The sequence below is a fragment of the Mus caroli genome, chromosome 7 (genome assembly GCF_900094665.2).
Source record: "Mus caroli chromosome 7, CAROLI_EIJ_v1.1, whole genome shotgun sequence".
NCBI lineage: Eukaryota > Metazoa > Chordata > Mammalia > Rodentia > Muridae > Mus > Mus caroli.
Window position 1 is genome coordinate 143,684,646 of NC_034576.1, and position 21,531 is coordinate 143,706,176.

General features: G+C 52.7%; 2 protein-coding genes across 5 annotated transcripts in view; one reads left to right on the forward strand and one right to left on the reverse strand.

Annotated features, from left to right (window-relative positions):
* The window catches only part of Tspan4 (tetraspanin 4), a 20,104-nt gene extending 4,311 nt beyond the window's left edge, over window positions 1-15,793 (forward strand). For 3 of the 4 annotated variants that reach the window (XM_021166008.2, XM_021166007.2, XM_021166009.2), the window contains exons 2-8: window positions 5,005-5,084; window positions 11,897-12,088; window positions 13,128-13,202; window positions 13,928-14,029; window positions 14,130-14,261; window positions 14,336-14,419; window positions 15,249-15,793. In XM_021166008.2, the coding sequence (XP_021021667.1) occupies window positions 5,022-5,084; window positions 11,897-12,088; window positions 13,128-13,202; window positions 13,928-14,029; window positions 14,130-14,261; window positions 14,336-14,419; window positions 15,249-15,317 (717 nt within the window). In that variant the 5' untranslated portion in view covers window positions 5,005-5,021 and the 3' untranslated portion in view covers window positions 15,318-15,793. Of the gene's footprint in view, window positions 1-4,636; window positions 5,085-11,896; window positions 12,089-13,127; window positions 13,203-13,927; window positions 14,030-14,129; window positions 14,262-14,335; window positions 14,420-15,248 lie in introns of those variants that run through there. The other variant, XM_021166006.2, reaches the window with a different exon arrangement.
* Window positions 15,794-17,675: 1,882 nt separating this feature from the next.
* Chid1 (chitinase domain containing 1) overlaps window positions 17,676-21,531 on the reverse strand; it is a 42,077-nt gene continuing 38,221 nt past the window's right edge. The window contains exons 11-13 of the mRNA XM_021166005.2: window positions 18,712-18,792; window positions 18,481-18,523; window positions 17,676-18,256 (exon numbers count right to left, since the gene is read on the reverse strand). Coding sequence (XP_021021664.1) covers window positions 18,158-18,256; window positions 18,481-18,523; window positions 18,712-18,792 — 223 coding nt within the window. The 3' untranslated portion in view covers window positions 17,676-18,157. The remainder of the gene's footprint in view (window positions 18,257-18,480; window positions 18,524-18,711; window positions 18,793-21,531) is intronic.

Sequence of the window (21,531 nt, forward strand, 5' to 3'; positions counted from 1 at the left end):
CCACCATGTGGTTGCTGGGATTTGAACTCTGGTCCTTCAGAAGAGCAGTCGGTGCCATTTTTTGAGACAGGTTTTTTTTTTGTTGTTGTTGTTGTTGGGTTTTTTTTGGTTTTTTTTCGAGGCAGGGTTTATCTGTGTAGATCTTGGCTCCCCTGGAACTCACTCAGTAGCCCAGGCTGGCCTCGAACTCAGAAATCTGCCTGCCTCTGCCTCCCAAGTGCTGGGATTAAAGGCATGAACCACCAGTGCTCGGCAAGAGAATAAATGTATTTTAAGTGCAGTCTATAACTTAAAAAAAAAAAAAATCGGGCCGGGCAGTGGTGGCGCATGCCTTTAATCCCAGCACTTGGGAGGCAGAGGCAGGCAGATTTCTGAGTTCGAGGCCAGCCTGGGCTATAGAGTGAGTTCCAGGCCAGCCAGGGCTACACAGAGAAACCATCTCAAAAAACAAAAAAAACAACCCACACATTTATTCTCTCATACTTTAAACCCTGACCATAGTTTCCCCTCCCTTCACTCCTTCCAGTATTCCCCCACATCTCCTCTCCCCCAGAGCCACTCCTCTGTTGCCCTTCAGAAAGGAGCAGGCCTCCCAGGGATATCAACAAAACAGCATAACAAGTTACAGTAAGACGCAAACCCTTCTCAAGGCTGGAGGAGGCAACGCAGTGGGGGGAAAGGGTTCCAAGAGCAGGCAAGAGAGCCAGAGACACCCCCACTCCCACTGTAGGAACTCCACAGGAACACTTGTAAATGTCAGTTTGTTTTTGTTGTTTGTTTTTTGTTTGTTTGTTTGTTTTTGTTTTTTCGAGACAGGGTTTCTCTGTGTAGCCCTGGCTGTCCTGGAACTCATTCTGTAGACCAGGCTGGCCTCGAACTCAGAAATCCGCCTGCCTCTGCCTCCCGAGTGCTGGGATTAAAGGCGTGAGCCACCGCCGCCCGGCGTAAATGTCAGTTTTATTCACCAGATGTGATTGTCTTCTCAGGAGGCTTACTGCTGAATAAGCTCACCCTTTCTAGTTCTTTCTGAATTCTGATCGGATGGTCAACTGGGCTGTCCTGGCTCAAACTCCTCTCCCACCTGACTGTTTGAAACTGTCTTCCCCCTGAATTGCTCAGCTTGGTCTCAAACTAAGTCTGGCAATCTGTTCTAATCTTCTGGCTCCTTCTCATTCTCTGGCTCCTTCTGTCTTCACCTGCAACCTGTCTCTGTGAAACTGTCCTGGTAGAACGCCTCTTCCCCTCTCTCTCCCCAGTCCTCTCTTTTCTGTGCTGTTCTGACTCATTTTATCAAATCCTTGATTCATCTGCCCCTCAATTAGACCTCACTTTCAAACATGGCTGCTTCCTTCTACAAACTAATTTTACCTTTATTGTTTGGGACTAACGGTGGGTACTAAGGGTGTGCCTGTATTCCAGCCAGAGTGTGTACTAAGGGCATGTTTGTATTGCAGCTTGATCACATAGGCCAGAGCAGTCATGTTGTTGGATTAAAATTCCTCTGTAAACTACACAGTCATAACATAACATGCATAGGACCTAGCTCAGATCCATGTAGGCTCCCTGGTTGTTGTTTCAGTGAGAGCCTTCATTTTTTTTTTTTTTTTTTTTTTTTTTTTTTTTTTTTTTTTTGGTTTTTCGAGACAGGGTTTCTCTGTGTAGCCCTGGCTGTCCTGGAACTCACTTTGTAGACCAGGCTGGCCTCGAACTCAGAAATCCGCCTGCCTCTGCGTTGTACATCGTGGTGCGCACTAGGCTCCGCACCACGATGTACAACGTCCACAAGCAGTTTTTTTTTTTTTTTTTTTGGTTTTTCGAGACAGGGTTTCTCTGTGTAGCCCTGGCTGTCCTGGCACTCACTTTGTAGACCAGGCTGGCCTCGAACTCAGAAATCCGCCTGCCTCTGCCTCCCGAGTGCTGGGATTAAAGGCGTGCGCCACCAGGACGTTGTACATCGTGGTGCGGAGCCTAGTGCGCACCACGATGTACAACGTCCACAAGCAGAGGCAGGCACACTACCAACTCAGCTATGATCTCCAGCGCTAAACCCCAGACCTATTTTGAGTGTTCCTGAGACCAGGTCTCACTCAGTAGCCCAGGCTGGCCTCGAACTCAGAAATCCGCCTGCCTCTGCCTCCCGAGTGCTGGGATTAAAGGCGTGCGCCACCACGCCCGGCTTGACAGGTGGATTTCTGAGTTCGAGGCCAGCCTAGTCTACAGGGTGAGATTTCATTTTATAACCCATTATGAAGGCAAGTCAGAACAGGAACTGGAGGCAGGAACCTACGGGCAGGAACTGAAGTAAAGGCCAAGGAGGAGAGCTGCTTACTGGCCTGCTCTTTAGGGCTCACTCAGCTTGCTTCCTTCCTTCCTTCCTTCCTTCCTTCCTTCCTTCCTCTCTCTCTCTATCTCTCTTTCTTCTTTTTTTTTTGGGGGGGGGTTGAGACAAGGTTTCTCTGTATAGCCCTGGCTGTCCTGGAACTCACTTTGTAGACCAGGTTTTGAATTTATGGAGTTCCTCTGCCTCAGCTTCCTGAGTGTTGGGATTAAAGGCGTGAGTCACCATAGCCAGCTTAGAAACAAAGTTTGATGGAGGCCTTTTCTCAGTTCAGATTCCCTCTTCTCAGGTAACATTAGCTTGTCAAGTTGACAAAAGACTAACTACCACCGCTACTCCTGAGGGACGAGAATTGGAGTTCAGGTGGCTGTTCCTGAATTCCCTTGCGTATAACCTTCAGCCTGGCAGCTCTGACTCCTGGTCTCCTCACACCTCCAGCTGATTACACCCCCTGACCCCAGTACATCATGGGGAATTTCAACCTGAGCCCCAACCTCATATCCAGGGGATAAAATGATCAAGTAGACAGCAGGCTTATTTTTGTTCTCCTGGGAACTCAGGTCTTCAGGGTCACCTTTAGAGGAGTGTTTTGGTAGCTAACCCCATTGGGGTGATTGTCAGTATGGGTGATGTTTGGTCCAAGGTGGGGATATAGTTTTTTGGATCATTCTGGATCTTCCCTGGACCCTATGGCTTCTCTCTCTCCTGGTGTCTAGACACTGTGTGTAATGGCCTTGTACACACATACTATCATTTATAGGCACCCTTCCACTCCAGCCCTGAGAGGTGTATGTCTGACTGAATCAGGCCGAGGGAGCAGGGCCAGCGGCCACGGGTCACAAGGGTTTTTTAGAAGTTATCAGCTGCCAGTTGCTCACTAGGTAGAACATTCAGTCTGTAGTCTCTGCTGGGCTATGGATGTGGTCACCTCTGTCCCTTTCTTGGGGGTCCAGACACATCAAATAAAACTTGAGGGAAATGGCAAGGTGGGGTGTGTGTGTGAGATAAGTCCCAGGCTGACCGAGCTCTTCCAGGCATGCTTCCTGCATTCTGGGTGCTCCCATGCATGCACCCACATCCCGACCGAAGCTGAGGTTGCAGTTCTCCATAGTGACCTCTGGGAGGCAGCAGGAGGCTGGTGCAGTGAGCATAGGTGCTGGGCTGGGAGCTGCAAACCTCTAAGTTTCCATTACGGTGCAGCCCCTTTAAGAGCTGCTCAGCACTAGCCGTGGACATCCTCTGTTCTTCTTTTATTAGTCTTTACTTCCTCTGCTGCCTCACCCTGGACCTTCAGCAAAAGGTTTCCCTTGTTCTGCCTTCCGTGTCATGTAGGCTGCAGATCAGAAGGGGAACCTCGACCTCATGTTAGTACCTGGCCCACACTTTGCATCCTTTGATAGGGTTGGGGCTCAGAGATTGAGGGATGGGGCCCAGCAAGAGGCTATCATCTCATCTTCGATCGATGGGCTAGTGTGTATCTGGGCACACCTGCAAGGTGTCACTTACCATGTGCTTGTCTGCCTGGGATGAGATGGTGTTCATTAGTCATAGGCTGATTCTTCCTGAGCTGGTCAAAGTGAAATTACAGGTCCCTGGTTCTGCAGTTATTGAGAGTTGCAGAATGGCGCCAGTGGGACTCTCAAAATGGCCCGTGACCGTGATAGAATCTGGCCTTGCTCCCACCACCCCTAGGAGAATGGACTGGACCAGAGGCTAAGCTGATTCCGTGAGCTCTCTGGACCAGCAGGGGGCCATCTGGGGTTCTTCTTTGGCATCTCTCGGCTGCTACTTTGGTCACTGAATTCTCTTTTTTTAAGTTAGAAAACCTCGTGGACACCTCACCCTCCCAGGCACCGCGGGCTCCCTAAGGCGCTTGAAAGCCAAAGCCGCTCAAGTTGTCACCAACAGCAATTGGGTCACGTCTTCATTTCCTCGGGGCTTTGCACATCATTGATGTGCTTGGAGATTTGCTGCCGAACGGGCAGCGGGCCTGTTGGATGTAGTCTGGGGTGCAGGTTTGGGGTCGAGAGCTGCTGCGGTGTCATTCCCGACCCAGTGCCATCAAACGTTTCCCCTGTCCTTCAGCTGCATCTTCTTGGGAGACCCCGGGAGGGTAACTGGGAGGTGGGGGCTCGGGGTCGCTGCGATTGGCCGGTGGGGCGGGGTCCTCGAGGGGCGGGGCCGCGCTGGATTGGCCGGGCGCTCGCGGGGCGCAGCGGGCCGGCCCGCAGGTGTCTGGCCGCGGGGTGGGAGCCCGCTCGCTGCTACCGCGGGGCCGGGGAGGTGCGGGAGCTCGCCGGCGTGGTGCGGATGGGGCGTCCGGTAGCCACGGGCGCAGAGCGCTGACAACGACTGTAGCCAGTGAGCGTGGCGGCGGGGGCCCAGCCTCCCCACCGCGATGCGCCGCTCCAGCACGGACGAATCCACGTACCGGCGCAGCCCTTCTCCGGAGAGCAAGGAGCCGGGCTTTGCGCGCGGCGGCCCCTTTCGGCGCTGCAGCAGCCTGTATGGGCGCGCGGGCGCCGGGGACGCGGGGGATGCGGGCGGCGGCTTCTTCGGCCTGCACTCGAACCCGGGCCCCAAGGCAGCCCAGGCGCGCTATACAACGCCCAAGGGCAACAAGTATGTGGTCTTCTACCTAGACCTCTCCTTCATCTTCCTTCTAGAGCTGAAGCGCTGCAGCATGGCGCGCGGCTGCCTCCAGGGCGTCAAGTACCTCATGTTCGCCTTCAACCTGCTCTTCTGGGTGAGTATGGGGACCTGAAGGACCGGGGTTCGCTGCTCTCCTACTGACTTCCAGGAGCTCTCTCCCCTCTTCTCCGCTGTGGAGACAGGGTGTGTGCGCACGTGCTCACAGGACCTGGCAGTACCAAAGCCTTGCCTCTCCTGGGCTCCAGGCGCAGAACTGATCAGCGTCTCTGTGCACCGAACCACGGGTGCCTCCTTCAGCCTTCTCCCTGCCCTCCCTCTGACAGCCCACGTCCTTGCCTCACCCCCCCCCTTTACACTCTGCCCCTCTGGGAGATTGACTTACAAGGTCCTGGTCAAGAAGACCAAGGAAGGCTGTGTGCACTGCTTGACCTATCAGGGCCTAGGGAAGAATACCAGACACTGGTCAGGGACTCTTTCCATGGACATGGGTGGCACCTGGCTCGCTGCCACCTCAGCAGAGCCTCTAACTTTTGCATGGGGTAATGTTCAGTTGGGGCTTGCAAGATGATAGAGCAGAAGATGGGCCCCTCCAGTGTGGATGGAGGAATGTTCACACACTCACCCCCGTGGAATGGGGAAAGGATGACATTTGATTACAACACTTGGTGTTGGGGCTTGGCTGAGCCTGGAGCCTGAGTGGGCCATGCTAGATTTGATTAGAGGTGACCCTTTATTACCTGGGCATGGCCTGGACCTTCACTTACTAGCTGGAATACTTGGAGAACAGTGTCCAAGGTCATTCCATACTCTGCCTTGGTTCCTGAGCCAACTTTCTGGGAGTGGGTGTGTGCGACTGAGGGATGAGGGGTGTGGTTGGGAATGAGAGAGTGCAGCTTGGAAGTGAGGATGAGGGCCATCACTGGGATCCCTCCTTGCAGCTCATTTGCATGCAGTCCAGGTCAAGTCAAATGTGCAGAAACCTAGGTCCACTTTTCGGACCTCTCCTTTCTTATAGCCCTGGCCCAGGGCAGGAGCTGGGACTTGCTGGGTCTCTGCCCCCCTACGTGTCCCATCTCCTCTCTACCCCCATCAAGAGCTCTATGCCTGAGGCTCCTAAGAGGGGTGGGCCCAGGTCTGGGAGTACTCACTTATCAGGTGGGCATCAGAGATAGGTGTGGGCTGAAGCTGTAGCCAGCCCATGTGAGGTAGATGCTTCTGTTTAATGGACTTCAGTGGGTACTAGTATGTGGTCAGGAACAACTGACTGGCAGGGTGCCTCTGACATTGTGACAGTTTGGGGCGGGGGTTGGGGGGAAGTGATTGTAGGCAATTTTAACAGGTAGAAAAGGCCCAGGACCTACAAATGACAGTGTGACAGGTAGACAAGTATAACACTGTCCAGACCTGACAGCTATAGGTCAGTCTGATGGTAGCAGGTAGTGTAGGTGGTAGAAGGGGGTTATGAGGTAGGAGTGTGGGGGCCGGGCAGCTGCTAGGTAGTGTTTGGTTGGGGGGAGGCCGAGGTTGTTGTAGTTATCACTCTCTTCCTGATCGGAACACCTGGTCATAGGGAGAGGGGGCACTGGCTACAGAGCAGGCACATTCCATGGACTGACCGCTGGGTAACATCCTCTACCGGAGAAATAAACAATCAGTATCCCATGGGACTCCTGTGCTGAAAAACCCAGTATCCTTCTGTTATCCACACATACTTCCAGCCTTGCAAACGGGCTCATGCCTCAGCATCATTGTGGCTTCTCCCTCCAGCTTGATTCCCAGTGAGGGGTTAGAGGCAACCAAGCAAAGGGTGCTGTGAACAACATGGTTTTGCCTAGAAGTACCTGTGCTGCACTTGGCAGAGTCCATCTGGGCTAGCAAGTGTGAGAGTCCATCCATCTGGCCTGGTTAGTATGATGTCAGTCCACCTTGTCCCTGGCATCTGTGAACTAAACTCCCCTCCTGCTGGTGACAGGCCCTAGTGGGAGGGCCACAGCATAACCTACCAAGGCCCTGACTCCTTTGCTAGACTCTTGTAGGAGAGGCTTTGATCCCCATTTGGCACTTATAATGCAAGTTTAGCAGACAGGCCTCTGCCATGTGTCTTGCCTCAGTCACTCTATTGGAGTTAACCAGGCAGCTAGAGTCAAAGCTGAACTGACTCCCTAGACCTGGGTGTGTGGCGACCCAATGAGCCCTTGCCCTCCTTCAGCCAACAGTGATGCCCAACTCTACTGGGCAGTTGCTCAACCTGCCTTTGAGATGTGCACAGGGTAAGGACTAGCTGGTTAGCTGGGAGTGCCTCAGGGAAGTGGGCTGAGTATACAGTTTCTGAACACAGTTAAGAGGGTAGGTGGTGTTGGGTGCTGGCCACTGGAAGTAAGGGAGTGGGGGCTGAGCAGCCCCTGGGACCCCTGTCTCAGGCCTCTGAGGCTGCATTGTCAGCTGGGCCTCTGCCAGCAAAGCTCTTCCTGTAATGGAAGTTGAGGTCTCCTGGGATCAAGGGGAGTCGGTGAAGCCTGGTTCTTCCTGCCTCCTCTCTCTTTGCCTTCCCCTCCCCTGCCCTGGGCTCTCGGAGCATCTACCTTCCTGGGCAGCTACTGTGGTGTAAGGGTTAGTGTAAGTGGGGCTGATCACATGGAATAGGGTGAGGACCTTCCCATGCCTCTTCTGTGTCCAGGTTCTAGAGATGCTAGCCAGGCCTGAACCATGTGGTTGGCTCTTCCCATACATGGACTGACCAGTCTGAGGCCCTTCCTCTAATGTTTCCAGGCAGGTGTCCCTCCCAATTCCTCAGTCTAGCAAAGGGACAGCTGTTCCCCGCATGGTCAGTGTCTAGGTAGACAAGATGGAGGTTGGAAGCATGCCTGCCACCCAGATACTGTGTGACCTGAGAAAATTCTATATTCATAGGGTCTCAGATTCTCCATCTTGACCACACTGTGTCATCAAGGTGATCCATAGGTTTGTGGGTCAGGGTCCCTCAGCTCCCACCCAGGTGGCCTTGATGACCCCAGATGGATGACCAGCTGAGCAGAGGTTCTGAGTCGGGGGAGGTACAGGGGTCAGGCTTCATTTGTCTTTCCTTCAGGGAGGGGACTGAGGCCATGAGCTGTTACCCAGGCACAACCCAAACCTGTGCACAGCAGGTGCCTTAGCCTCTAGCCCCTTGGATCAGTCTCAGGCTGAGTACCATATGGTACGGGGTGCCCACCAAATGTGCCTGTCCAGGTCCACAGAGGTGGGTGCCAGCAGGCCTCTGCCCACCACCCCTCCAGCCATACACAGCTCAATGTAGCAGATGGCTGGGCAGCTAGCCACATCTTTGGTGGAGGTGGATGGGCTGAGGCCCCTGTATAAGCCAAGGGTATGTCAAGAAGTCTGTCTCCTGCCAGGCTGGCAGGAACCTTCCCCATCTTGGCTAGGATGTTGGTTATCCCAGTGGGGTGAGTTTGTGCGCTTAAAATTGAATATACGCCTGGGGATGTGGCTGAGTTAGTGGAGTGTTTGCCAAGCATGTCTGGGTTAGATACTCAGTGCCATATAAACCAGTATTCCTGGGACTGGAAAGGTGGAGACAGCAGGGTTAAGTCACCGTAAGTTATGTCATCATAAGTAAGAGAAGCCAGTCTCCAAATAACAAACCAGACCATGGCTTCCTGCATTGGGCAGCTCCCTGCTACCCCTATTACAAATATAAGCGGTTACAGGATCTCCCTGTTCCTGAGTGTCCTGGTTCTTCCAAGGAACTGGACATAGAGCCCTCTGCCATTTCCTAGTCCCCTCATCCACCAGACTGAAAGTGCCAGAGACTAACAATAGGACCACTGTCCATCTGATACCATCTCAGCTCATCAAAGACAACAGACACCCAGAGCCTAGTGTGAGGCATGTGCCCTGCAACTTGTTGCCAATGTGGGGGCAGATCCCAGTGCCCAGTGGTACCTTCTTTTGGGACAGCATTAAGCGAGTACTGAGGCTGCAATGATGACAGCCCAGGCAGAGCTGCCCCTGAGAGATGTCCCCAGCTACTGTCTATTGCTGTGGGGAGTGGGCTCTGTCTCCGACCAGGGCTTCTGTCTAGCTGGGGGACACAGCTGCAGAGGAGTGAGCCAGGAATGCAAGGTGGTCTGTCTCAGGAGATGGTGCTCAGGATTCTGAGGGACCACTGTAGATCTGGGATTGGGGGGGTCTCAGTCTCATCCCCACTTTTGATTGAGGAGGCCATCAGGGCTCAGCCCTGAGTCCTGCCTTTCTCATCTTCTGAATCTAATGGGCCCATTTTTGTCTTGCGCTTTGAAGCTGTAATTTTCCTGCCAAAATGTTTTAAAAAGCTTCATGCACTGAAACATTTTCAAAATTACAGGTACAGTACGCTTAGCACATGCACAGTTCACATTAGTGCACCTCTGCTTGTGGCATTTCTGAGAGGGGTGGCCCTACAGGATAGTGGTGGCTCTGAGGGGAGCATCTGGGCTGGTGTCCATCTTTGTCACAGTGAGGGTGACAGGCTACGTGGCAAGTGAGTGGATGTCTTTCATGCTGTCTCACTGTGTCAATGAAGGAGACTGGTTCTCTTCTGGGTGTGGGGTACCTTCCTGCCAGTCCTGCCTTGGAGATTATACCTTCCTGGCCTCCTGGAATGGGGCATCTCCCTCCACCCCCAATGGTGACAGCTGTTTTGCATAGCAGTGTCCTCTCCATGCCCTTCGGGGTCCCATGGGGCCAGGGGCGCTCCAACAGCTCATTTTCCTGCTGACATGAGCCGTCTGCTGTCCTTGGAAGGCAGAGGCGGATGGTGCAGACAGCTTGGGTCTTAGTAACATTTATCATTGCTGTATTAGCATCTCCCCTCTCCCCTGTTTTAGGACCTGCTATCATAGGCATGAGTGTTTAGCTTTGATATGACCCTTGCAGATGTGACTCATTTGGGGGGAGCATGGCTCCCTTGGGGGGAGTGTTATGCCTGAGGTCAGCCCTGTGGCTTGGTGTCTTTTGAGGCTTCTTGCTGCTTTTGAGTTCCAGCTCTTTCAGAGCAGGTGCAGTGTGGAGTGAGGGTGGGGAGTCCTCACTTCAGTCTTGGTACTTCTGATCTGTCCAAGGTAGCAAGCAGGGTATTACTTCTGTCTAGCAGTGTGAGGGCCATGAAGGCCCTTCCAATAGCCTGTGAGTCACCTTACTGCATCCTGGAAGACCTCATACTTGGGATGGCTGGAGACCATGGGAATAGCACATGGAGATAGGGGGGACTTCTCTCCTCAGGCTGAATGGGGGTACCCATCCCGTCCACCTGTCTTACTTGGTCAATACCATAGACAGCACTACCTCTCAGCCACTGCAGCCCTGCAGGGCTCCCTCCCACTGTAAAGGAGGCATCTCTGTAGCTTGGCTCCCCAGAGCTACCTTGTGACTCTGAAGGTGGATCTCTCAGTATAAATCAGCTGGGGCACCACGCACACCCCTTCCTGGCAGGTTCCCTGAACCTTCTCCAGGATCCAGAGCTTCCTGAATGGGCAGCATTTCCAGTTTCCTTGCTTCTTGATGGCTCTACAGTAATGTCTCTCTTGGAACTCAGAACCTTAGGTCAGAGCCTACATCATGGGCTCCTGTGTCATGTCCTGTCCAGCTCTCTATTGGGCTGTCAGGCCTTTTCCTAGAGCCTAGGTGTTGGTCTATCACTAGCTTCCTGGAATATATCTTCCTTCCTCCTCATTTGACAGAGCCCAAGGACTCATATGAGGATGGGACCATAGTTTTCCCCTACCATTGGCAGCCCTGTACCCTGGACAGACTAGATGTCCCTGTCACCATGCCATGATGAATCCACTCTAAGTCAGCCACCACATGCCTTCCTTCACTGCTTCCTCTTATTTTGATTTTTAAAAAAAATTTTATTTGTTTATTATTATATGTAAGTACACTGTAGCTGTCTGGGGTGTCTGATCTCATTACGGATGGTTGTGAGCCACCATGTGGCTGCTGGGATTTGAACTCAGGACCTTTGGAAGAGCAGTCAGTGCTCTTAACCACGGAGTCATCTCTCCAGCCCCTATTTTTTTGTTTGTTTGTTTTTTGTTTTTCCCGAGACAAGGTTTCACTGTGTAGCCCTGGCTGTCCTGGAACTCACTCTGTAGACCAGGCTGGCCTTGAACTCAGAAATCCTCCCAAGTGCTGGGATTAAAGGTGTGAGCCACCACTGCCCGGCTTGATTTTTATAAAAAGGAGTGATGAGAGCCTGGTGCAGTGGCATGCACCTTTAATCCCAGCACTCAGGAGGCAGAAGCAATTGGATCTCTTGAGTTAAAGGCCAGCCTGATCTACACAGCAGTTCCAAGACAGTCAGGATTACAAAGAGAAACCCTGTTTCAAACAAAACAAAACAAAACAAACAAAACAAAGATGAAGAAAAAAAGTGATGAGACTCAGGGAGGCTTGGGAAGGTGGGGGGAGGCTTGGGGAGGCTGGGCGGTAGCAGGTGCTCCAGTGAGATCCTCTGGTTGGTATACCACAGAACTACTGCAATTTGATTATGAGCCAGGGTTTCTCTCCTCAGGATTACAGGTAGCCCAGGACACCAACAGCCAGGGGCAAGGGGGTCATACCAGTAGGTAGGCCACTCAATTGCCATGGCCTACATAGGGTGTGGGGAAGGAAGGTGCAGGATCAGAGGGCCAAAGGAGATTTAGACCCTTCTGCTCAGGCACGGGAGATGTACTCTGTCACAGGCCACTGTCAAAGGGGGCAAAGGGAGTGGTGCCCTGCTGCAGGAATCAAGCTGTCTCTGGTGGTTCTCAGGCTGACAATGTTGGCCTGAGCTTGTGGGTAGAGCCTTGCCCTAGGGGTCAGGAGCCCTGACAGTCAACCTCACCTGCTGTGTCTCTCTCTCTTTCCCCACTGCCGTGATCCTAGCTGGGTGGCTGTGGTGTCCTAGGTGTTGGCATCTGGTTGGCTGCCACACAGGGAAACTTTGCCACCCTATCATCCTCATTTCCATCCTTGTCGGCTGCCAACCTGCTCATCGTCACCGGGACCTTCGTCATGGCCATCGGCTTCGTGGGCTGCATTGGGGCCCTCAAGGAGAACAAGTGCCTACTGCTCACTGTGAGTTTGTTGGGCCCCTCTCTGTGGCTCTCTCTCCCTACCTCTATCTCAGCTCTACCTCTGAGGCCTATCTAGCACAGGGCTCTGTGGGGTCTTCCAGGCCAGGTGGGGCTGGAGGGGTTGCTGGGTCTGGAGTACAGAGTAAGACCCCCCCCCATCTCAAAATAGTTTAAAATGGGGAGGATACTGGGGATACAGATCTAGAAGAATGCTTGTCTGATATGCATGAGGCTCTGGGTTCAAGTCTCATACCACACATACAAGAAAGCACACCAGAGCTTGGAGGGATTTCTCTTGGCAGGACACTTTCTTGCCCAAGAACTTAGGCATACCTACCAGTGTCCTTTACCAAACTGCTCGGATACTCATCCTTGTGGTGGCTCTACCCAAGCTCCTTGTCCTGGACCTGCCCCTGGCCCCACCCTCTGTGGAAACCTCATAGCACCATTTTGGCCTTGGGAATATATTTATGGGAAGGAAGCTATTTCCTCCTCCACGGTTTATAAAGTTAATCTCAGGTAATTAGGAAAGGAGTCCTGGAGGATCTTACAAATTGATGTGCCTGGCAGAGGCCTGAAGCTGCATGGCAGGTGGACTGAAGCTCCACACCGAGAGGTTTTGGATGGTTCCTTTCCTCTTCCTGGGATAGGAGTTTGCTCAGGGTTCAACCCCTTGTGGAGACAAATTGGCTTCTTGGTACTTTAGGGGCTGCTGCAGAATGTTTATAGGCCTTTGATAGGTGATATTTGGCATCTCTTTTAAATTCTCAAATTGTGGCTGTAGAGTATTTGTCTAACATATAGCCCAGTATGGGGGGTGGGGAGTGTGAGGAGAGTCACAAATAGAGATGTCAGGCCAGGAGCCTGGGGAACAGGGACATACACGCACGTGGGGATTTTGAAATCAGGCATGGGGTAAAATTCTGGCTAGCAGTCCATTTAGGCTTGGGGATGGTCTGGCCTGGCTCTTGAGTTCATGGTGTGGTAGTTCTGGGGCTCTTCAGCAGCAGGGCTGTGAGTAAGGGACATGTTCTCTACAGTTCTTTGTGCTGCTGCTGCTAGTGTTCCTGCTGGAAGCCACCATTGCTGTGCTCTTCTTTGCCTACAGTGACAAGGTATGTTGCTGCAAATGGAAAGTGCATGGTGTCCTGAGAGACTCAGTGCAGAAAGGGCCAGAGCCCCAGGGATCTGTGTTGTGGCTCTGGTTGTATGGGTGGGACAGCATCACTCTTAATTCTTAGGATCCATGGCCAGGGCCCACTACTGAATACAGGTTGCTAAGTGTACACTGTCCCGACAACCTCAACCCACATTACTGCTTACCGTGTGTCACATGTCCTTTCCCATACTTAGCTGCCTGGTCACACAGTTGAGTTTACGGACATATTTTAGGATCTTGAGTTATAGCTAGTTCCCAGTTCCTGTGATCCCAACTTCCCCATAGGGCCTCCTGTCTGTAAAGTAGCCCTTGGAGGCTCCCAGTACAGCTGGAGCTACCCTTCAGTGCCCTAGCTCCTTTCCTGGAGATCTAGGGATGCTGCCCATGCCCGCAGCTGTAGAGCTGACATGTCTGCTTATACTACCAAGCAGACTCAAGTCTTCCCCTAGCCAACAGGGCGAGCCTATAGAGATGAGACGGCAAGGGCTCGCACCAGGGTTCTTGAAGCTTCTGGGAGGACATGAGCCTGGGCTGTGTCCTGAGTGTGATAAGATGGTAGGGTAATGGGTAATCTCAGGAAACAAGCAAGAGGTTCGGGTAGAGGGGGAATGGGGTATTGGTGAGGGGTACTGTCCTATCTTGGACTGGTGTAGAGGGTACTAACTAGTGGTCTGTTAACAGATTGACAGTTATGCCCAACAAGACCTGAAGAAGGGCCTGCATCTGTATGGCACACAGGGCAACGTGGGCCTCACCAATGCCTGGAGCATCATCCAGACTGATGTGAGGCTTGGGCAGCCTTCTTGGTATGGTGGGACAGGCTAGCAGGGTGGGTGTTGTGGCTACCTCTCCACCCATTCCTTGGCTTTCTTCCTGCTTCTAGTTCCGATGCTGTGGAGTTTCCAATTACACGGATTGGTTTGAGGTATACAATGCCACTCGTGTGCCTGACTCCTGCTGTCTGGAGTTCAGTGACAGCTGTGGGTTACATGAACCTGGTACCTGGTGGAAGTCGGTAAGAGCTTTTCCCTCTTTTGGTGGGTGGTTGCAGGGGTGGGGTCCCCCGAGCTGATCCTGGCTCTCTTGCAGCCCTGTTATGAGACAGTGAAGGCCTGGCTCCAGGAGAACCTGCTAGCTGTGGGCATCTTTGGACTGTGCACGGCACTGGTGCAGGTGAGCTGAGAAGGGCAGTGCCTGGGACTCCTGACCACAGTGGCAGAGGACTTGCTCAGGAGCCTGTTACCTGGGTTGGCAGATAGCAATGCAGATTGCAAGAGGCCAGTGTCTCACAAAGGAAGTTCACTAGGGGAGGTAACCTGTGGTACCTTGAAGACCAAGTATTGCCCTGTGCAGTACTCCTTGTGCAGAGCCTGTTGTCACCTAGTGGGTTAACACAGCCAGGCAGCCATATTGGTTGGTAGTGACAGGACTTCCCAGTGCAGAATGAGAGTGGCACTTGATACTCTGCTGCCTTCAGGCCCTGCTCCTCCCTCTTAGGTTTATAGCCATCAATAGAATTGCTGAGTATTGGCGGTGTGGTGCTCCAGGCTAAGTGGAACAGATCTGCAATCCATCAGGCAGACAGATATCAGTTGGCCTTAGCTAGGGCAAGGAGGTACAGTAGGATAGGCAGCAGGGCTCAGACCAGGTGTGCAGAGGGGTGCGACCTCATACACAGAATGCAACTTACCCTGGGGATGACTTGCAAGAGTGGGATAATACCAGGGTGCCCCAGGAAGCCCATTCTGAGCATAGTCAGAACTGAACATAGACCTCTGTGGCAGATTAGGGCTCATGAGGCCCTTGGAGCAGCCTGGCCTCAGCCCAGGACAGGTGCCCAGACATGTGGGAGTGGGACACTGGGCTCACCCAGACAGGAAGCCATGTGCTTGGACTGGCTGGACCTGGCTTACAGGTTGGTTTCTTGGGATACTTGCTTCCTCTACCTGAATCCTGGTTACTCTGCCTGTGGGCAAAGGCCTGTGACCTCTTGTCTCCACAGATTCTGGGCCTCACCTTCGCTATGACCATGTACTGCCAGGTGGTAAAGGCGGACACCTACTGTGCATAGGTCTCACAGCCTCTGCTTCTCTGCCAAAGGACCCGCCCATGGGAAGGAAGACGTCCAAACCCGCTCCCCCTGCAGGGCTGGTGTTCTGCTGAATGCAGGGGGAAGAGCTGGAGGCCAGAGCACCCAGCATCCATCCCTGCACCTGAGGGGACTCTGCTTGGGTGGCAGCAGAGACACCAGACTATAGAGTTGGTGCCAAATGGCACCCAGGGCTAAGGGCCCAGGGAACTTTGACACTTTTTATATCCATATATACCTTCCAGTGTTCACAGAGGATGGGGTCCCCAGCCTTGCATGGTTGCCAGGTTGGGGGCAGGCCCAGTCTGCTCAAGGCCCACAATGATCTTGGTGCTCCAGGCAGGGCCAGGTCCCATGATCCACATTCCATGACAGTGTCGTGGTTCCAGATGCATCTTAATAAAGTGTGTGAGCAGACTGTGGGTCTTGCCCACACACAAAGGTTGTACAGCCTTCAACTGAGGAAGTTCTTTCATTTTCCAAGGGTCAGCAGAGCTCGGAGCTCAGCGGAGCACTGCTAACCTCTTAGTTGGGGGAAGGGGTGGCCTCTGTTCGCTCCTGTTTCTCCTGGGCTACCTCAGTTACTCTTGTATCTCTGTCCTAGGACCTCTGCCCCTGGATTAGTCTGGAGAGACTGCAAATTGCAACACTAGGAGACACAGAGCCTTTGCCACTGGCCAGAGTTAGAGTCATATAGAACATCAAGACATCAAAGGCAGTGTCTTCTTAACTAGGGGATAAAGAAGAGCTATAGGTGAGGGCCTTTGACTATAGGGATGGTACTCTGGGGGTTTAGGCTAAGATGAGCTCCCAGGACCCTCAGGAGCTGTGAGCCATCTGACTCTCAGTCTCCACACTCTGCTGTGGGGGGAGCCTACGCTGAGCACAGTCCTCATTAGGAGTCATCCTTGTGACTCACACCTGAGTGTGACCCAGATATCTCTGGCTCTGGGCTGAGTCCTTGTGGCCCACTGTCGTCCTTCTAGTTAGAAGCCATAGGACCCTGAGTTAACTGTGGAGTCAGCTGCTCCAGGCAAGCTGCTAATTAGCAAAAAACCTTGTTACTTACAGATGGCCAAACTGAGAAGTTGTACTCAAAGTACAGTGGGGTGCTGACCCTCCTCAAGTCCCAGAATGCCCTTTCTCCCCTCTCCTCCCCAAGCTAAGCAGCTGTCATGCATGGCTCATGGTCACCAGCTCATCATAGCCACTGACTGCCTTGCCACTCTGACTGAATTTCTATCTACCAGTCTGTCAGCTCTTGGACAGCATCTCTGCACACCTCAGCTTTGCTGACTCCAACCCAGAACCTGAAGGTTACTGCTCACTGGGGATGTCCCTGCAGGGCGCTTGGGGTCAATCTCCAGCATCAATGAGGGAAAGAAAGCCAAGAGGCTGAGCTGGCTGCTCACTTTTCTGTGGCCCCAGAGAACTCAGCCAAGTTCCCATCTACTTCCATCATTTGACTCTCCAGCAGGATCCTTGACTGGCACTCTGACCTATTCTGCTTGTTCCCCATCCACTAAACCCATGAGCGCACTGATGACTTCTTATAGAATGGGAGGTCAAGATGCCTCTGTCCCTCACACTGGCCTTCTTGTCCTGACTGTATCCTTAACTGGGGTCTGTAGAGCTGTGTCTTCTCAAAGTCAGCGGGGTCAGTGTAGCCCCCAATACTTTACAGGTATCAGATGGTTGGCAGAGTCTATCCATCTCAGGAACCCCTGACCTAGCACCCCAGGTTCTCAGCCTTGGCCACACTGAGCTCAGTGAATGTTCAGGGACACCTCTATTCCAGTAGGTTAAGGTCAATAGGTGGTTCAACTGACGTAGGTAGGACTACCCACTCCAGAGTGGGAGAGGTTCAGCCTTATGAGTCAGGCCTAGGCCTGCTGTTTTAGCATCCTCCCCGTTCCTAACACTAAGGATCTTGAGCCACAAATCTCAGAAACTCACAGGGTAAAAGCCTAGTTAGGGTTTATGATCTCTATGGCTCAGGCTTGGCTAGTGGATTAGAAAGCTCCACCCAATGGCCCGCAGCACCAGAAATCACTACCTTGAGATCCAGCAGGGGATGAGGGCACTTGGAACGAAGGAGTGAAGAAATAAGTAGGTCAGCCATTCTTCACCTGTTGGTGCCTTAGAAGTCTTGGACATCTCCCCAGCACTGGATCAGCCTGTTGCTGTTTACTAAGATAGATAGATCCCTTCTGATCTCATGATACCTGTCCCACTCAGCCCACAGGTCCTTCTGCTGCCCCATGGGCTGATCCTATCCTGTCATCTGGTGGACAGTCAGGGCTATGGCCCATGGTGTTTCACAGAAATAAGTCCAGCTTCTCTGGGCCAGTTTCCAACATGATTGCACAACCTGGTCATGACAAGCCCAGTGGGGATAGGTGTAGAACCTGCTCCAGGTATCAGGTACCTTGAATATATACCCATGTTTGTGGTAGGCAGGTGATCATAGTATGAAGGCAGGGCCTGTCAGGCTTAAGGGTGATGCTGAGAAGGGCTGTCTAGAAGAGTCTGTGATTGTTCACATCTTCCAAACCCACATCCCACACAGGCCTTGCAAAGCACTCGAGGCCTGAGCCCAGAGCCAGGCTGTCCTAGGGGATGGGGGTTGTGTTTTCACCTGGCCCACAGCAGGCAGCAGTGAGTAGTGAGTAGAAAGGATTCCAATTCAAATCCTGGACTAGGAAACACCCATGCGTGTGGACCCATAGCAGCTGTCTCATGGTAAACAGAGAAGAGGCCTATATTTCAACAGTCACTCCATGGCTTAGAAAAGTCCAGTCACTTGGGGGTTGCTTTCCAGCCTACAGCAGGTCATAGAAGTAATCCAGGCCTTGGCCCAGCTCCCAGATGGAGACCCCGACGCCAAGCTCCCTGGCTAGCTCCAGCCGCACCTGCAGAGACTGGGGGCAGACAGAGGTGTAGGCACCTGCTCCACCCATTTCCTTACTACCCCCACAATATACCCCAAATTACCCTAGACATGGGGGCAATGTGTGACCTGGAATCAAGCCCACAGAACAGACCTCAAATGCAGATGGCAAGTACTGATACCACTGATGTCATCTGGCCAAAACTCACTCCCACCACAGCATTATAGCTGACAGCCAAAGCACATGGCACATACCTTCAGAGTTGGGTAGAAGACAACATGCCTCCCGCCGCGATTCCTGCAGGAGAAATGGGACCATGAGCCCTGCCTTCTGGCCCTGGCAAGGTCAAGGACTACACCCTTCTTCCACCCGGGGTTAAGGTCCAGTTCTGGCCCCTCATTGTTCCCCATCCCCTGTTGCTCCCACTTAAGTGTCCTCCCCACAAAGCTTCCTGCCTACAATTTGGTGAGCTACAAGTCACTCACTTCTTGTACTCAAAGAAGTGCTCCGCAGCCTGGCTGTCCCATACCACTCGGGGCCTGTGGTCCTTCAGCGTCTGTACGTACCTAGAGAGATCAGGTTATGGGTGTGAGAGCTAGCCACATACCCCGGACCACCCCTAAGCCCCAGCTTCTATGTGGCTATGGATACCACAAAAAAGAGTGAGCAATACATTGTTCCTAAAGGCCCACAGTGAGCCAGCAGTGCTTTGTGTTATGCTCAGCCAGTAAGCTTGGGTGGTCAAACCTCCAAGTCCCACTGTACACAAGTCCTGCAGTAGGAAACAGCACCTTTTGTGAGCCTTCTTGGTGAAGCCAATGGACAGACCACCTGATGCTCTCTCTGACCTTGCTCTACCCAGAGCCCAGATAATAAGCTATTCTGTGTCTAAACTTCAATTGCTCCACCAAGCTGTGGGCCAAGGATGAAAGGACGGGGCTCTTGCCTGGAGAGTGGCAGAAACATTGGCTTTGATAGGGTAAGTGTCCCAGGTTTTCCTTTCCTCAGCTGGCCACTGCTGCCTCATTTCTAGAGCTGCAGTAATGCTGCCCTTCCTGAAGAAGGCTTGTTCTCAACTGCTTGGGTGAAGACTGTAGTTTTCAACAAAGCAAGGAGAACCCATGACACACAGCCAATCACATGCTGTACATCTGAGACTAGAACAGTGTCCCTCCCAGATAAAGGCTATAATGGCCACAAGTATGTTAATAGACGGTCTGAGAGACTGTCCTCTGTTTGCTGCTAGGAGTCTGCAGGTGCAGGGTCCCCTGATCCAGCAGCACAATCAAGTCCTGCTGTGGGAGGGTGGGTACAGGCAGCGGCAGGACCCTCAAGTGGATGGCTCTTCACGGCTACTCGTCGGGGCCCTGAGAGAAGGCACAGTGGGCAGCAGAGGCTCCAGTATCCTGGTGGAGAAGGCATGGGACCCTCCAGCAGAGGAGCTGCCTTCTAGATATGAATTGCATTGGTCATAGGCTCCTGACAAAAGGAGGGTACAGTGCTAAGCCCCAGCAGCCCCCAAGGTATCTTGGAGACTTGAACAGCTGTCATCTTGTCCAGCAGTGCTCCGGAGAGTGGCCCTGGCCTCATGGAACATGGGAGTGGGAGCTACTATGCAGGTATTAGGGCCTGCAATATACCAAATAAGTCAGGAAAAGGAACAAGGCAGGGTGAGTAGGGAACAAATAGTTATAAATAGACAGTCTGGCTCACAGCCACCTCTCAGCTCAAACTGAACTCTCTTTGCAAGCCTGTGGTCACAGTTCCACCCTCCCATGCTTAGGAGAGCACCGCTGTCCCTACTCCTAAGCAATACCCCCACACTGAGGAGCGGCCACATGCAGACCACAGCAAATGAAGGCAGGAGAACTGGAAAGGTGTGGCAGGGACACCCAGCCGTCAGAGCTGCTGCAAGACACTGAGGCACCTTCACGCACATGACATTATCTACCCCGAGTGCTCCAGTCTTCCCTACACAGTGCACTATGGTTCTGTGGATGCTTATTTTTGGAGACAGTCTCATTATGTAGCCCAGGCTAGACTCAGGCTCACAGTCCTCCTCTGAGTGCTAAGATCACAGGCCTGTGTTACTACACATGGCTTTATGGACACATTTGCTTAGCTTGTCCTCTATGCAGTACTATGCCTTTTTGGTCCTTACTGGTCCTATCTGAAACATATTCAGCCAGGTGAGAATTCAGGACTACCCAGGCAACATTATTCCCTGAAGAGGATCATCAAATACTACTGGGCCACCTGATTCAAATGCCACTGAAGGTACTAACGGTTTCTGGCTTTCCGCACAATGTCAGCTGAGATGCTCTTTGAAAGAACCTGAGATGTGTAGGGCATGAGACTGAGGCCATAGGGCTGGGGCCCTTTGGGCCTGTGGCCACATACACCATTATTCATGTTGGCTTTTGTGGCCACACCTACAAGACCTGCTGCCTCTCAGTCAATATACTCTAAAGAACTGGGTCATCCTTTTCAGCTTGTGTGTGTGTGTGTGTGCGCGTGCGAGTGCACATGCATGCTCAACCCTTTGGGAGCAAGTGTGACCAGAAAAGGAGGACGCTATGCTTCCCTTTAACATGACCTTAGGAACTGCTCCTCTAAGCAGGCTCTGAAGACAAAGAATTGAGAGTCAGGGGAAGGTGTGGGGAAGAGTCAAGTGGGGTTGTCTTGGGAACCAGATGTAGCTGCAACAGCCAAGGGCTTCCTGTGCATGCCTCTGCTCTAGGCCCCCTCGTTAACAAGGCCCCCTGACCTTGTTATGGAAGTCAGTCTGAAGATGACTGGAGGATGGGCAGAGATGCCTGAGTTGGGTGCAGGACACTTCAACTCCTGAGCATAGCAGAAATCAAGGTCTGGCTTTGGAGTCTGCCAGGGCTTATGTGACTCCTGTGGAACATCATGTGAAGGGCGAGCGCCACCCGAGGAACAGGCTGCCATGCACAACAGCAAGGGTCACCACACCTTTCTGAGATGAGGTGTAACATGCAGTGATGGGGTATGGGGCCTTAGGAGAGGAGGGGGAGATAGAGAGACAGTAAACAAGCCCAGAGGATGGTGTGGAGCATTGGTCATGGGCTTCACTTGAACCACAGGAAGGTACAGGAAGACCGTAGGACAGACAGAAGAGATTGTAATGTCTGTAGTCAGGAAGATCTTCTGAGTCTAGGGGTTTGGGCCAGCTCGAAGACACACACCCACTGCAAGGAAGGATTAAGGACTAGGCATTTCCCTAAACTAAGAAAAGCCTTAACCAGCTGGGCGTGGTGGCNCACGCCTTTAATCCCAGCACT